The sequence below is a fragment of the Enhydra lutris genome, unplaced genomic scaffold (genome assembly GCF_002288905.1).
Source record: "Enhydra lutris kenyoni isolate GAN:26980312 unplaced genomic scaffold, ASM228890v2 scaffoldscaffold6, whole genome shotgun sequence".
Classification (NCBI taxonomy): domain Eukaryota; kingdom Metazoa; phylum Chordata; class Mammalia; order Carnivora; family Mustelidae; genus Enhydra; species Enhydra lutris.
The window spans coordinates 15,011,040-15,028,542 of NW_019154090.1; the positions used below are offsets into that span (position 1 = coordinate 15,011,040).

Below are 17,503 nucleotides of genomic sequence, written 5' to 3' on the forward strand. Positions count from 1 at the left end.
GACCAATGCAGTAAAATGAGACATAAAAATGAACAGGCTTATCTATGTGGTTGCTGGGGGTGGTGTGGGAGATGGACAAGATGGAGAAAGAGGAGTGGAAACTACATTAAAACTTGTGAGAAAATACACTGAGTGTGTGATGACATGTCAGTATACAAAAAATTAATTGCATACTTACACACCAGAAACAATTAAATATGTGAAAAGATGAAAAGATCCTATGTTCATAGTAATCATAAAATTGATAACTACCTGAAAATAAACCAAAACAAAGTTTGCAAAAATTATATGAAGATAATAAAACTTTTTTTTTCTTTTTCAGATAATAAAATTTTATCAAATAACTTGAAGAGGGCTTGGATAGACTAATGCTCATTGTTTTTATATTTGGGAAGACTGACTGTGGTAAATATTTTGGCTGCCCCAGTCACTTAGAGCTTTGATGCAACTGGAATGAAAATCTCAACAGATTTTTCAAGGACCTTGAAATTTTGATTCTAGAATTTATGTAGTAGAGTAAAAGCACAGAAAGGGCCAAAACAATTCTGAATAAGTGAAACAGAAAAGAAATATACTGCAAAACACCAAGATATATTAAACATACATGTTAATTAATAAGAGGACCAAAGGACTGGCTTGATTGTGGACAGACTGAGTGAGAACCCCTAACAGAGTGCAGAAGCACATCCGTCTATCAGTGAAAACTTGGTACAAAACAGATGTGGTTTTATAAATTAACGGGAGATCAGTGAGATGGGGGGAGCAATTGGCATTCCATATTGGAACAAACTGAAGGAAGATCTATAGTACAAATCTTTCACAAAAAATAAGTTCCAGATGGATTCATTTTTTAAAAAAAAGATTTTATTTATTTATTTGAGAGAGAGCAAGCAAGAACACAAGTCGAGGGAGAAGCAGACTCCCCACTAAGCAGAGAGCCCAACATGGGGCTTAATCCCAGGACCCTGAGATCTTGACCTCAGCCAAGGGTAGACGGCTTAGCTGGCTGAGCCACTCAGGTGTCCCTCCAGATGGATTCATGTCGAAATGTGGATATCAGAACATTTAAAAAGGTTTAAAGAAAATATAGGGGATTGTTCTCTGGTGAGGATGGTCTGCCACCCCCAAACTACTAGAAATCATACAGCAATTCAGCAATGTGGCAGGATACAAAGTCAATGTACAGAAATCAGTGGCTTTCTTATACACTAACAATGAAAATACAGAAAGGGAAATTAGAGAATCGATTCCATTTACTACAGCACCAAGAACCATAAGACACCTGGGAATAAACCTAACCAAAGAGGTAAAGGATCTGTACTTGAGGAACTACAGAACACTCATGAAAGAAATTGAAGAAGACACAAAAAGATGGAAGACCATTCCATGCTCTTGGATCGGAAGAATAAACATTGTTAAAATGTCTATACTGCCTAGAGCAATCTATACTTTTAATGCCATTCCGATCAAAATTCCACTGGTATTTTTCAAAGAGCTGGAGCAAATAATCCTAAAATTTGTATGGAATCAGAAGAGACCCTGAATTGCTAAGGAAATGTTGAAAAACAAAAATAAAACTGGGGGCATCACATTACCTGATTTCAAGTTTTACTACAAAGCTGTGATCACCAAGACAGCATGGTACTGGCATAAAAACAGATACATAGACCAGTGGAACAGAGTAGAGAGCCCAGATAGGGACCCTCAACTCTATGGTCAAATAATCTTCGACAAAACAGGAAAAATATACAGTGGAAAAAAGACAGTCTCTTCAATAAATGGTGCTGGGAAAACTGGACAGCTATATGTAGAAGAATGAAACTCGACCATTCTCTTATACTGTACACAAAGATAAACTCAAAATGGATAAAAGACCTCAACGTGAGACAGGAATCCATCAGAATCCTAGAGGAGAACATAGGCAGTAATCTCTTCGCTATCAGCCACAGCAACTTCTTTCAAGATATGTCTCCAAAGGCAAAGGAAACAAAAGCAAAAATGAACTTTTGGGACTTCATCAAGATCGAAAGCTTCTGCACAGCAAAGGAAAGAGTCAAGAAAACAAAGAGGCAACCCACGGAATGGGAGAAGATATTTGCAAATGACAGTACAGACAAAAGATTGATATCCGGGATCTATAAAGAACTCCTCAAACTCAACACACATAAAACAGACAATCATATCAAAAAATGGTCAGAAGATATGAGCAGAACTTCTGCAATGAAGACATACAAATGGCTATCAGACACATGAAAAAATGTTCATCATCACTAGCCATCAGGGAGATTCAAATTAAAACCACATTGAGATACCACCTTACACCACTTAGAATGGCCAAAATTAGCAAGACAGGAAACAACATGTGTTGGAGGGGATGTGGAGAAAGGGGAACCCTCTTACACTGTTGGTGGGAATGCAAGATGGTGCGGCCACTTTGGAGAACAGTGTGGAGGTTCCTCAAGAAATTAAAAATAGAGCTTCCCTATGACCCTGCAATTGCACTACTGGGTATTTACCCCAAAGATACAGATATAGTGAAAAGAAGGGCCATCTGTACCCCAATGTTCATAGCAGCAATGGCCACGGTCGCCAAACTGTGGAAAGAACCAAGATGCCCTTCAACGGACGAACGGATAAGGAAGATGTGGTCCATATACACTATGGAGTATTATGCCTCCATCAGAAAGGATGAATACCCAACTTTTGTAGCAACATGGACGGGACTGGAAGAGATTATGCTGAGTGAAATAAGTCAAGCAGAGAGAGTCAATTATCATATGGTTTCACTTATTTGTGGAGCATAACAAATAGCATGGAGGACATGGGGAGATGGAGAGGAGGAGTTGAGGGAAATTGGAAGGAGAGGTGAACCATGAGAGACTATGGACTCTGAAAAACAACCTGAGGGTTTTGAAGGGGCAGGGAGTGGGAGGTTGGGGGAACCAGGTGGTGGGTATTGGAGAGGGCACGTATTGCATGGAGCACTGGGTGTGGTGCAAAAACAATGAATACTGTTACGCTGAAAAGAAATTAAAAAAATGTTGTTCTGATTAATTTACTAATAAGGTAGCAGAAAAATACACATCATTTAGATTTCCCAGATGGAGATAGACCTCTATCTATCTATCTATCTATCTATCTATCTATCTATCTAATCTTTCTATATAAGATATATAGATATATAATACAAATTTATATATAATACATTTTCCAAATAGCAATTCTGAAAATAAAACATGACTGGAGAATAAAAACAGAAGGTCTGATAGTTAGCCAATGGAAGCTCCAGTAGGAGAATGGAGAGGATGGCAGAGAGGCTACATTCAAATAGATAAATGGAAGAAAAATCTCGGAATTAATTAGACGATTAAAGACATGCATCTTCAGACTAAAAGTGCACATTTACAACTGAGCAGAACACATAAAAGGCAAACATGATTTGATGAGACTTCTGACTATGGTTACCAACCTGTGCTCTTATTTGAAGCAAATGGACCAAGAGTCAACTAAATTAGAAACCCCACCCTCACCAGCAATGGTCACTGATTGCTCATGCCAAAATGCATATTCTACTGTGCCCTATTTTTAAAAAAAACTTTTGCTTAAATTCAATTTAATTAATGTATAGTATAGTATTAGTTTCAGTGGTAGAATTTATTGATTCATTGGTTGCATATAACACCCAGTACTCATTACATCACATGCCCTCCTTAAGGTCCATCACCCAGTCACCCCATCACCCCATCCTGAGTTTTGTTCCCTAGAGTTAAGAGTGTCTTATGGTTTGCCTCCGTCACTGTTTTTGTCTTATTTTATTTTCCCTTCCACTCTGTTCATCTGTTTTCTTTCTTAAATTCCACATACGAGTAAAATCATCTGATATTTGTCTTTCTCTGATAATTTCTACTGCACCCTTATGAAGTGAATTCTCCCAAAAAGTACAGACCCCTCCCCCAAAATGGCATCGTTTGCAATGCTTCCCTGAGTTATGGCCGTGGAAGGCACTGGGCAGGAGAGAGGCTCCCAGATTGCAGAGCTGGATCAGCCAGATTCACTGAACAAGAAAGTCACTCTGCCACCAGAAGGAAGCCTTCACATCTCTGCCTTCTGGGATACAAAACATGGACTACGGGCCAGTGGCTGCCTATATGTTGCTTCCCACATGTCTCTTCTGTAAACGGGAGTTTTCAGGATGGTTATTCTGTTCCCATCCTACCTTTCTATGTTGGGTACATTCAAAGTGGTCACACTTGTTTAGAATTATTACATTGACTTCATCTGTAAAGTCTATAGAGGGCCTTACATGGACTTCACTGAGAGAACTGCTTTCATCCAGATTCTGGAGCTGGAGATGAATGGAGTACTAGAAGAGATATTTTGTTGTCTTTCTTGGGAGAGAGATTGAGCTCACTTTATGTGAGTATTGGTGGTTTGGGAAGTGTTTGAATGTAAATTTATGACAACGTTGATTTTCGTGGCCATAAGGGATAGACCTTAGAGACTTTAGAGAACACTGTTGTCTTCACCACTGGGCATCCTTTCACCCTTCTGGTGTCTGTGCCCTAATCTCTGCTGAAGAATCACTCCCTCTCCCACTCCTGAAAATTACCTTGCATTAGGGGTTTCACCCAGTGATGAGCACAGTGACCTTGGCCTACATCAATCAGTATATCATGTCCCTGGCCCCAGTTATTGGTTCAAAGGTTTAATTCTAGCCAATTCTATTTGTTTGGGTTACCCAGAAGAAGTGTTTAGGCTTTCTTCCCGGACCTGGATTTGAGAAGATGGAACGAGTGTGACAGCCATCTGACAAATACCAGGAGGGAGCCTCACAGTGAGGGGCAGTGGAGTGGAGAGAATCTTCAGGGAACTATCATTTGAGCCCTTGATCACTCTGTACCTGAAAATAACACTTGTTCGTGGTTTATTCAGTTTTTCCTGAACCAGTAAATCCTGCTTTTTCCTATGCCTGTGTGAATTAGATTTTTCTCTCAAGTGCAGCTGGCAATGAGTTCTGACACAGTGCTCCAACTTGCTCAGAACTTGGCCATGCAAGCTGGCGGTCTGCTCCTTCCAGTGATATCCCCCATTCAAATGTTTTCCATTTCTCTCCCCTGCCTCCCATACTGTTCTTTGAGTCCTCAGGGTCCTCCCTGGAATAAATAAGCCATTATCATTGGTCTGAACCGGGGCTGTGTGTGTCTGGTCGAACTTCCCAGCTATGTAACATCAGCTCAGAAAAGTCTAGTCAGTTCTGGAAGGGGAATTAAGGAAAGTAGAGGTCACTAGGCTGGGAATGGGCCATCCCAACGACTGCATCTGCCCCCATGATGAAACCCTTGTAGCGATTCCCATCCTTGAAATTCTGGCTCCCAAGTCTGTGGAAGTTGCCAATAACGGTTGCAAAGTCACAGAAGAGGCTCTGGCTAGAGGACAGGTGGCCCATTCCCCGTGGCCCCAAAGACCCTGCAGGTGCAGTGGACCACCTGCTTCTACTGGTGGCGTTCTGGAGCTTCCAGAAGCTTCTGTTTCTTCTCCCACTCCATGGCTCTTCTTATCTGCCTATGTCTAACTGCCTTGAAATCCATCTCTCTCTTTCTCATTATCTCTTCACCCTGTCCCTGATTCCAGATCCATCTCCTTGTCAGTCTGGATCATTCACTGGTTTGCTCTTTCTTCTTCTCTCATGATCATTGTCTGACTCGTTGTCTTTGCTGCTGACTCTTGCTGTGTGTTGTTCTGTTCTTGCACCATAACACTGTTATCTGACTTTCTCCCATCTCTGTTACTCTCTGCTGCTCTCTGTTTCTCCAGCTTTGTGAGTCTTTGAAGTTCCCTGGATGGAAACCCCTGGCTGTGAGCTCTGAACTTGTCCTCCGACACTGTTTCTCTTTTAGCCAGCTCACAGGCTGATCTTCCCTCCTCCTTTCCTGGTGTCCTGAGTGCCCCAGTGGTTCATCCTTTCCTTGACTTTGAGGTCAGCTGTCATCTCCCTCTCACTTTTGGGAAGTATGTCCTAATGTTCAGGGTCAAGAACAGTGATTTAGCTTCAACGATCCCCTGAATCTTGGGTCTGCCTTTTTAGAACTGGCTTCTTCTTCCCCCAATGCCATGGCCTCAACTTCCAGAGTGACTAGAACTGCTGGAGAGACAGGCATGTCAACCACATATTTGCGACCGTAAGTATGAGGATCCTCTGACACTCAAGGCTTAGGTGATTAGATTCTGACTGAACAAAGAGGGAGCAGGAAGGCCAGAGCCTGAGGTCATAGACTCTTAGAGCATGCAAGATAGACTGGGGGGTAGGGAAGGAGCTGCACTTTCTTTCCTGGCTTTGCAAACCTCAGTTTGTCATCCTGTGGTCAGTTGGTCATCAGCAAACCCACCACCCAGCCACCTAGTCCCTCAGTGTTCCAGGCAACCTGATGGCCAGATGTGATCTAGTGCTGACTTGTGGCCCATCCGGCTTCCGGGAGTGCATAGCACCCGCCCTGGGACTATGGTGGGTGGTGGACATTACTGCCACCAGGCAGGAACTGGAGTGCTTGGTGAGTATTAGGGCTTCTGGTTTCTAGCCTGTGGCTTTGTTCTCCCCAGTTGAGGTGAAGCCTGGAGAGTTTCAGTGGTGCCTTTCCAGGAAGGGAGCTCGTCATCCCAAACTTTGAGGCAAGGGCGGTCAGGGCCAACAATATTCAGGTGCCACAAGGAACCTGCAGGAAAGCAGTGTACTTCTCGTCTGCATCAGGAGGAATACTGTGAAGAGGAGATATGCTTTAGGTCATCAAACTTCTTTTAATCGATGACCCCGTGGTCTCAGGATCCTGGTACCCCAGGCCCGTGGCCAGGGGGCTGCCCAAACCCTCAGTCTGGGAGTTAAGAGACCAGAAGCCTCCAGCTGCAGCCCCCCAGGACCCTGCCACCACCTGGCAGGCTGCAGGGAGAACTTCCTGGAGACTCCTTGTCCTCATCTGTAAAATGGGACGGCATCTGTACCTACTCCATACCACGGGAAAATTAAATGTGATAAAGCATGTAAAACACTTAACACTGGGACTCCCTCCAAAAATGTTTCCCAGCAAAGGTTTGGGATGGTGACTGGCAACAGCCCAGAGCAATACAGATGTTCTTAAGTGGGGAAGCCACAATCATTTCCCGCTCTGACTGATTTCGGAGTCTGGAACGTTTGCAGGAGACCATACTACGCTCCACATGCGAGGAATTGGAGTCTAGTGACGGGAAATGTTTTCCCAGGCTGCTTGTAGCTCTGCTCCCAAGTTGAAAAATTCAGTGTTTCTTTCCCTCCGTACCTTCCACAGGTAATCCTGCTCACCGTTACTTCATGTCCGACACCCGTTTTCTTTTCTGTCTTCCCAGATCTGGAAGTATTTCCTCAGGGCAAACCATAGCCTCTGATTCATTGACCTCACAGAAAATGGTGTCTTCTCCTGGGGAGATATTCAGCCTCTGAAGGAGTAAGTTGTAGAGCCCTGATCTATACAGCCACCTCCTCTTCCATGGCTGGGCAGGAAGACCCTTGAGATCTATTCTTGTTGGTGGTTTCCATCCCTCTTGGATGGATGGCCATTTTTCAACTTTGCCTGGATTCTGCTTAACCTGGGAGCTCTCCACCCATTCATATCTGAGCCTAAAAGAACAGTTCATTTTCCCCAGCTGTGTCAGGAATCCAGTGAGTGGCTGGGAAGGAAATTCAAACCTTGTAAAACTCAAATGTTCTTGGGTGAAGAAACACTACCAAGGAAGCAGCCATCTTTTCCTCTCTGAGGGGTGGGGAGATCTGGCTACCAGCTCCATCACCCATGGATCTCCAGAGGTGATTGGAATGACCAGCTCTGCCCTCACTCTAATTCTTTCTCAGTCTGCTCTTCCTGTCCCAGCTTGGCGGTATTCTTCCCTGACACTCTCATCACCCCGTCTGGCTGCTTCTCCAGCCCTCCTGGCTTCTGCCTCTCCATTCCCCTCAGTCACCACTGCATACGGTGTGTGTTTCGTTTGAAGGAGTATTTCAAGTTAAGTTATAAGGCAACTGCAAAGGTCAGAACATGGGCTGAGACCCTTGGGGTGTGTTTATGACCTGGAAGGAAGCAGGGTGACATTGCTTCTTACAGAGTCACGGGATCAGCTTGGGACAGAGGGAGGAACTGTGAGAGAGAGAGAGAGAAAGCCAGTGGCTGCCTCATCCATACAGGAATGAGCCATGACAACCCTGTCTCCTGACTTCTGGATTCTGAAACGGTTTTGGTTTTTGGTTTTGAGACCAAGAAAGATAATGAATTTTAGCAAAAGGCAAGGACGTTGTTTGGATCGGTATGGGGAGCTCAGAAATGTATCTCCCTCAGACACAGGTAACGAGGGCCTCCTGCTCGGGGCCTCACACCTCCCGGGCCCTGTGCTTTAGAGTGTCTCCCTCAGAATTTTCCATGTTCCCTCCGCTGCTTGGGGCCAGCCAGGGCCAGCAGTGCCATGGGGGGCAGGGGTGAAGGTGGTGAGGCACCTCCAGCCTGCCCTGAGACCTGCATGGGTTCTGGTTCTTCTTTCTCCCCTTTGGTCTTTCCCACTCTCTATGCCTGCCCTCATCACTGGCGTCCATGGCAGTCACCCTGCCGGACCATAGCCCTAGAGGCCCTTCTGGTGGATGGGGTGGGGGTTTTGTTGTTGTTTTTACCTCTAATTGACCTGTGCTTCCCCCCGCCCAACCCCGGACCCACATCAGACTTGAACCATGTGGGGTGAGGAAGAGACATTTCCCATGCAAATGGACTGCTCCACTCACTTCCCCCATGAGCCCCTGCATGGTTGGCTGCTTAAGCTGTAGGACCCAGGGCAAAGGAAGCATATAGGCCCTTTGTTTAAAGGTGGCGGGGGAAAGTGCCATTGAAGACATTAAAATACCCCTAACAGACCAAAACACCCTCCATTTCCCTTTCTCCTGTGATTGGTCATGGTGGGTTTTATTTGTTGCATCATCTTGTTCCCCCTCAGGGACAGGAAGGGTGCAGAGCCTCACAGGTGCCCCGGGTCCCTGTTGCACTAGCATGTCTAGTCACAAGGCCCGACCCACCAGTCACAAGGCCCCCTTCCCACTGGCTGCCCTGGTGGTAACATCAAAGACCAACGCTCAAAGCACCAGTTGGAAGCCAGTAGTGAGCGGTGGCAGAATGGGTGACGTGGTCTGAGGACAGTGGTGCAACTGGCATTGAAGAAATGATGTTGGGAATGCAGAGGGAAGGGGCTGGGACTGGCCAAGGCTCCGTGGTGAGATGGAAGCAATATAATATATGCATATATTAGCATATATAATATTACATAGTCTACATATAATATACATGATACTATTATATGATAGATGAGAGATAGACAGAGGGAGGAAGAGAGAAAGAGAGAGAGAGAATGGGACATCTTATTTCAGGGAATGGATTTATGCAATCCTGAGGCCAGGCAAGTATGAAACCCCCGGGGCAGGTTAGACAATCAAGTAAGAGCTTGGGCTGCCCTCTCTCCCCTGAACTCCGCAGAGCAGCAGGCTGGGGAGTCAGGCAGGCTTTCTGGGTTTCACTCTTAAGGAGCCTTCTTTTCTTCTGGAAACCAGTTTTTGCCCTTAAGGCCTTCAACTGATTAGATGAGGCCCACTCACACTATGAAGGGGAATCTGCTGGGCTCAAAGTCTACTGATTTAAAAGTCTAATCACACTTAAAAAATGCCTTCAGAGCAATACCTAAACTGGTGTTCGACCAGATAACAGGGCAAATTAATCATCACAAAGGTCTACATTGTTTTAATACAGAGGATATAAAGCTTGGTGCTCTGAGTCATAACAGAGCTGCCATTTTTCTTGTGCTGGGAGATCTGAAGCTAGTCACCTCTGACCATAAGGAACATGAAGAGCTGGTTTCTGGACCCGTGGAGGAAGGAATGATGCCTGGACCCTGAGAGGAAACTTCTCATGTTCTCCCTGGACAACAGGCAAATACACTGGCGTCCTCTCTCATTATTCCAAATCTTCCTGGAATTTTGTAATATATATTACAAATATATATATATTAATATGTAATATATATTATATTATATTATATTATATATATGTAATATATATTATATTATATTTTGTAATATATATGATATTTTGTAATATGTATATATTACAAAATAAATTATATTTATATAATTTATATATATCATATATATCATATATAAAACAAATTATATAATTATATGTATATGAAAAATATAATTAAACATATTTAAAATTAAATTTTAATTTATTACTAATTATATTAAAATATAAATATATATTACAAATACATTATAAATACATATATTACAAATATATATTTTATTGATATTACACATTATATATATAATCAATTAATATTACAAATACATATAGATGTTTAAGCTTTTTTTTTTTTAAATTTTTTTTATTTATTTGACAGACAGAGATTACAAGTAGGCAGAGAGGCAGGCAGAGAGAGAGGAGGAAGCAGGCTCCCTGCTGAGCAGAGAGCCCGATGTGGGGCTCGATCCCAGGACTCTGAGATCATGACCTGAGCCGAAGGCAGAGGCTTTAACCCACTGAGCCACCCAGGCACCCCGATGTTTAAGCTTTTTAAAAATTTTTAAGTAATCTCTACACCCAACGTGGGGCCTGAACTCACAACCACGAGATTGAGAATCATGTGCTTTACCAACTGAGCCAGCCAGGTGTCCTCATAATATATTTTTTAATCATATTGTTTATATAGACAGAGGGCCCTTGAGAAATATTTGCCCAGTCCCCCAGGTGTCCTAGAAGCAGCCTTGTCCTGAAGGCTCAGTTGGGCATTTAATGGGACAGAGTAGGCAGCGTCCCGGACCAAGGTGAGGGGCTGTCGTTCAAACCCACCAGCTCCCTGTGTACCCAGTGTACTGACCGTAATGAGAACCAGGTCTGCCCTTTCGAGTGGACTAGACGCTGTGCTGAGTGCTTGCCAAGTACCCCCACAGCAGCCATGTGATGTAGAAGAAACCAGTACAACCCCGAGGAAGCAGGCTCAGAGAGGCTCAGTGACTTTCTTCCAGTCCGGGACTCTGACTCTGCTTAGGTTCTTTTTTGTTTTTTAAAGATTTTATTTATTTATTTGACAGAGAGAGAGAGAGAGAATCACAGCAGACAGGCAGAGAGAGAGGGGGAAGCAGGCTCCCTGGCGAGCAGAGAGCCCAGTGCAGGGCTCCATCCCAGGACCCTGAGATCATGACCCTGAGAAAGCAGAGGCTTAACCCTCTGAGCCACCCAGGCACCACTCTGTTTAGGTTCTTAGTGACCGTGCAGTACGGAGTCCGTGTGTCTTCTTCACTGTGGCCTCAGGGCCTAGCACAGCATCTGGTGTGCAGTAAAAATGCGTTAAACAATTCTCCTGTGAATGAATTTAATGAATGAACAAATCTGTAGTATTTAGGAGAAGGCAACAGAGGTTGTGTGACGCAGGTTTAGTGAATCCGTGCCAGGCTGAGATCAGGCTAGGAGGGGAAGTGTTCGCCACCAAACAGGTTCTGGGGATCAGCATGGGAGTAACTGGCTTCAGTAAATCATGGTCTGGTGCTGTGTGACTAAGTCCTTATGCAACTCCGGGCTTGTACCAGCTTCTGAGGGCCTCGGACCCTTGTTGCAACCTGGAGGTTTGGTCTAGATCAGGGCACAGCAAACGTTTTCTGTGAAGGACCAGAGAGTAGATATTTTAGGCTTTGTAGTAAGTGTAGGTCTCTGCTGTAACTACTCAACTCTGCCATTTGTAGTGGGGAAGTAGCCACAGAAATACATAAATGAATGAATGTATGGCTGTGTTCCAATAAAACTTTATTTGGAAAAACATTCAGCTGCCTGGATTTATTTGGGGGCTGCTGTTGCTGACCCCTGGTCTAGACGAGCTCTGAGCTCTGAGCTTCCTTTTCATTTTAACAGTCTATGATTTAAAGACTAAGAACCAATTGTATGAAGGACAGAAATGATCACATAATGTCTTTCTCCTTTTGTGGCGCTCATGGCAGACATTGCTAATGGATCACAGGACTCCTTTCTGACCAGAAGAGAGTTGGCTTTTATGATCAATCACAAATGGAGAATTCCAACTGGACCATTCCCCCTTCACCCTTTAAGACACAAATACTTAGAAGACTCCAGACGCTCTCTTGAGTGTGGCATTGAGGAAGAGAGGAAGCAACAGAGAGTGAGAAGTGTGACAGCTTCTCCTACTCCCATATCCCCGTGTGAGAGGAATCAAATTCTCCCCCCGGGGAGGGGGGCGGAAGCGAGAGCCCAGATCCTGAACCTAAGCCAGGATGTCTGAGCTGACATTGGTATTACCATGGGTAGAAGTCAGACCCTCCACCTCTCTCTTACTTGTTCTACTGGGCTTGAGCTAGGAGTGGACACCTAGTGTTGACTAGTTACCCAGTGAACGCTAATTTTCTTCTTTCCCTCTCCCCACCAGAATGTAAATCATTGTGGGACTTTTGTCCAGCCAGATCTGCTGACAGTTGACTGCTGGAGAATACTTTACAAATCAGCTCCTCTGAAGCTGTTGGTGCATGATAACGCCAGAATCTTTCACGTCTATTTGAATTTCCACAAACCTTCACTTTGAGGAATGAATGGGGAATTCCCAAGTGTCTAGAAGTCACACGATATAAGGGCTTGGGCTATGCAGTTAGACAAGTGTGGGTGGAATTTGACACTTGGTAGTCGCTCTCTTGATCATTAGAAGCAATCTCCGCAGATGGGGTAACACACAGAGTAAACTTATTTTATAATAAGCCACATAAGAACTTAACATTAATTTTTTTTTTAAATGCGGGAGTTCCATAGGGGATTTTGGGGTAGGAAGCATCCGTCTGACCTCTCCAGTTACACACTGCAAATGCATGTTGATTCTGGTGGTCAGGGAGCTCTTTGCACCTTTCTCTCAGATTTGTTTCAATGTTCTTCAGTTGTAAGGGATATAATTCAATTGTCCTTTTTCCAGCTCTTCCACACCCTTAATCTCACAACTCTCTGAGAGGGGCTGATTTGTTAGTATCCTCCCATTACGCAGTTGGGAAAACTGAGCTCCAAAGAGGTTTGCTGTGGGCCGAGTTCTTCTTCTGCCCCTTTTTATTTGATAACTGTTTTATTTTAAATTTAATTTAATTTTTAATTTTTTAAAAGTAACTTCTACACCCATCATGGGGCTTGAACTCATGACCCCGAGATCAGGAATAGCATGCTCCACCGAATGAGCTGGCCAGGCGCTCCTGTTTGACAGTTGGTTAGTGAGCACTTTCCATGCTTCGGGTATGGACTAGGCAGTGCAGATAGGATGGTGTCAATGTTTCAGGGAAATAACTATCTGCTGGTTGGCTGATATGTTGATATGTCATCTGAACTTTTGAGAAGGAAATTGCCTTGAGCAATCAGTAGTGAGTTTCACAATCCCCGAAAGTCCAGGAATGTGAGAATTAAGGGGGCCTTGCACAAGGTCTTAGCAGAGAGTTCACATCTGTGATTTCAGCTCTGCATCTAAAGAGCTTCTGCGTAACTGGCCTCTTCTTGCCCCCTCCTCCCACCAGGCTAATGGGCTTGGGGCCTCCATGACATTCACAGTTCACATGGACACATGAGATGGCCTCTTTTTTTTTAAAAATTTAAATTCAATTTAATTAACATATACTGTATCATTAGTTTCAGAAGTAGAATTTAGTGATTCAACAGTTGCATATAACACCCAGTGCTCATTCCATCACAAGTCCTCCTTAATGCCCTTCACCCAGTTACCCCATCTCCCCACCCATCTCCCCTCCAGCAACTCTCAGTTTGTTTCTTAGAGTTAAGAGTCTCTTACAGTTTGTCTTTCTCTGTTTTCATCTTATTTTTCCTTCCATTCCCTTATGCTCATCTGTTTTGTTTCTTAAATTCCACATACAAGTGAAATCATCTCAAAATTTGTCTTTCTCTGACTGACTTATTTCACTTAGCATAATACCCTCTAGTTCTACCCACATGGTTGCAAATGGCAAGACTTCATTCTTTTTGATGGCCAAGTAATATTCCATTACACACACACACACACACACACACACACACCACATCTTCTTTATCCATTCATCTGTCAATGGACATCTGGGCTCTTTCCATAGTTTGGCTATTGTGGACATTGCTGCTATAAACATTGGGGTGCATATGCTCCTTTGAATCACTATATTTGTATCCTTTGAATAAATACCTGGTATTACAATTGCTGGGTTGTAGGGTAATTCTATTCCTGAGGAACCTCCACGCTGTTTTCCAGAGTGGCTGCACCAGCTTGCATTCCCACCAACAGTGTAGGAGGGTTCCCCTTTCTCGGCATCCTCACCAACATCTGTAGTTTCCTGACTTGTTAATTTTAACCATTCTGACTGGTGTGAGGTGGTATCTCACTGTGGCTTTGATTTGTGTTTCCTGAGGCCGAGTGATGTTGAGCACTTTTTAATGTATCTGTTGGCCATTTGGATGTCTTCCTTGGAGAAATGTCTATTCATATCTTCTGCCCATTTCTTGACTGGATTTTTTGGTTTTTGGGTGCTGACTTTGATAAGTTCTTTATAGATTTTTGGATACTAGCCCATTACTGAGATGGCCTCCTTATCAGCCTGGTAACATCTTCCAGGCCAGCCTCTTCCACTTCCTCCCTGGTAGTTACTGTCAAGCTTCCCAGTCTTGCCCGGGACAGGAAAGAGCCACTGTCTCCCTGATATTAGCATTGCTGGTCTCACCCAGCTTCCTGTGTGTGCAATCACAGCTGGGAGGGGCTAAGGAAATTCTGTTGGGGCCACACCCATTAGTGGAAAGTATAAATAATGAGGTTTGGCATTGACCTTCAGGGCCACACCTCCTCTCATCATGCAGTCCAACAGCCTCTTCCCTCTCATGCTTCTTGTCCTGGGAACCCTGGGACCTTGGCCTGCAGAAGGAGTTGGAATAGGTGAGTTAAAGCCACCCTGGCACAATGTTGGTTGCAGGGCAGAAGTGAGGGCTCCTGGTGGAGGGGGGTGTCTCCTTCTAGAGGCTCTGATCTCTCAGCTTAGTTTCAAGAGACCTCCCTGAGGGTGGGTTCATGTCCGTCTGGGCTCCAAGGTCTCTGTGTGGGCTTCCGAGCATTGGGATGTGCTCTTTTACCAGAATCCGGTCAGCCCAAGCCCCACTCCCTCTGGTCTTACTGCTCTCTCTCTCTTCACCCTGTGAATCTGCCGTCATCTGTCTCTGTCCTCGTCTCTCTGTTTCCATCCTTCCGTCTCTGTGTCTCTGCCTCTGGCTCTAGCTCTGTCCGGTCCTGTTGATTCTATTTACTTTGTTTGTCTCTCTCCATCTCCCTCACTCCCGGACTATCTCTTTGAATTTGTGGAGCCTTGTTTTCCCTGAGTTAGGAAACCTTGGCTGGGAGCCCTCTGCCCTTTTCCAGGATCTGCCCATGTGTGTGGTTTACTCAAGCCTGTCCCTCTTTGTGGAGGTCAGACAGGCATTTCCCTCTGGGCTTTTTGGGCAGTCACCTGGGTGAGGGTCTCCCCTGGGGAGTGGTGCTTTGTTCCAGGAGTCATGATGGCTACTTAGCACCCAGCTCCTTCCTTAACTTGTGGTATTCTCTTCAACAGCGTTGAAAGCTGGAACCTGCCCTTTTATACGGTCTTCTCGGTGCCTTTCTGGATATGAGGAACCTGAGTGCCAGAGTGATTGGCAGTGTAAAGAGAGGCAGATATGCTGCTCTGATATTTGTGGATTCAGATGCAAAGACCCCATTAACATCTTCAGCCCGAGTGAGGAGGGGGAAGGACTGATGGGGAGGGAGCAAGCCTGAGAATGCAGCACCTGGGGGGACAGGACTGGGTGCTGGCCCTGCCAGGTCTCCTCCTTTCTAGGAATTGTCTAGTCAAGTTTGTCACCTGGCCAGGGAGTCACACTGACCCAGACAGGAATTTACTCACCAGCTTGGTGAAGCACAGTGTGTCCGGAGGTCAGTTTTTTGGGCAGTAGTCACCTGGCCATTCAGATAAGCAGGCAGATGGCAGCCATGTCCAGTCAGGACTAGACAACCGATCACCTATGTGGAAGGGGTGCCTAATGTGAGAGGAGACCTGGATCCTGCCTTGAGCGGATACGGAGGCCTTGGGAAGGAAGACATGGTCATGGGGATAGAGAAAAGATGATTCTCCCAGTGTGGGCTGGGCTGGGGCTGGGTCCAGGAAGTAGGGGTGGTACAGAAGGCACAAAGTCTTTGACCTGTGACTCTACTCTTCCAGTTAGGGTGAAGCCTGGCAGGTGTCCCGTGGTCACTGGCCAGTGTCTGATGCTCAACCCCCCCAACCACTGTGAGACAGACCGCCAGTGTGTGAGTGACTTCAAGTGTTGTAGGGGCGTGTGCGGGAAAGTCTGCGTGTCCCCTGTGTAAGGTAAGGAGGGGCCTGGGTCCACCCATCTCCCTCCCACCAGTCCTCTCTGTCCCAAGCCTCTGGCAGCTGTGGCATATGAGCAGGGGGACTCCTGATCCCTCCCCCAAAACAGCCTCTGCCTGCCCCCCTTGTGGTTCAAGGGCACTGTTCCCCAGGCCCCAGGGCCAGGATTTCTGTAGGATCACTCAGGGCCCTCTGGGTGAGGGCCCTGAGCATATGGCTCTCTGAATCTCAGTTTCCTTACCTATAATATGGACATAATGAAATTTAAAGTGCTTTGTAAAGCACCATGTGCACTAAGTATGTCTTATTAAGATCATCTCCAGCATGTTGTCTTGGGTCAAAGCCCATAGGAGCCATGGATTCCGAGGATAATCTAGCTCAATGCTCTGAGTTTAGAGTCCTACAGTAAAATTGAAACTTGAACTCAATCTCCCTGATACCAAGACTTTTTCGACTAAACCACTACCTTGCTATTTTCTCTGTGTTGGGGGATTTCTTGGGGGAAAGAATGGGGAGATAATTTGGCTGGTTCCTGTATTGAAGCCCTGACCTGATTTTCTCTCGTAGCCTGATTCCTGCCATTTAGAAGAGGTTCTGGATTCCTACTCTGTGGTCTGGAAATTCTGCTTTCTGCTCCCGGACTTGGAGCAATGGGGCAGCCCTCCGTGGTCAAGACTTGGTTCTACCACAGTATCTCCACTGGGGAAAGGCTTTACACACAGTAGGCGTTCAGGAAGTGCCTGTTGATTAGTGAATAAATAAATGTGCACATTTCTTTTTGTCCATCTGCTTTTGTGGTTTGCTGGTGCTGTGAATTGGGTGGGAGGTGATGAGGGAATGTGTGGCTATGAGGCCCCCCCTCCTATAGATACGGAGTGGGAGGAAGAGGCTTTGGGGCCGGACAGACATGAATCTCCATCATGAGTCTGAACATACGGACTCTGCAATTTTGGACAAATGACTCTATCTCATGCATCTTCATTTCTTAACCCGCAAAGTGGCCCCGTGTTTGGAGCACTGGGATATATATACAGTGTGTACGAA

The 17,503-nt window shown here is 45.2% G+C and overlaps 1 protein-coding gene across 1 annotated transcript; it reads left to right on the forward strand.

Moving 5' to 3' along the window:
• The first annotated feature begins 14,896 nt into the window (after positions 1-14,896).
• On the forward strand, positions 14,897-17,233 carry LOC111141725 (secretory leukocyte peptidase inhibitor). Its single transcript, XM_022494514.1, has 4 exons — positions 14,897-14,994; positions 15,662-15,823; positions 16,307-16,456; positions 17,027-17,233. The coding sequence occupies exons 1-3, from the start codon at positions 14,913-14,915 to the stop codon at positions 16,453-16,455; spliced, it is 393 nt and encodes a 130-aa protein (XP_022350222.1). The 5' UTR covers positions 14,897-14,912; the 3' UTR covers position 16,456; positions 17,027-17,233.
• The last annotated feature ends 270 nt before the right edge of the window (positions 17,234-17,503 follow it).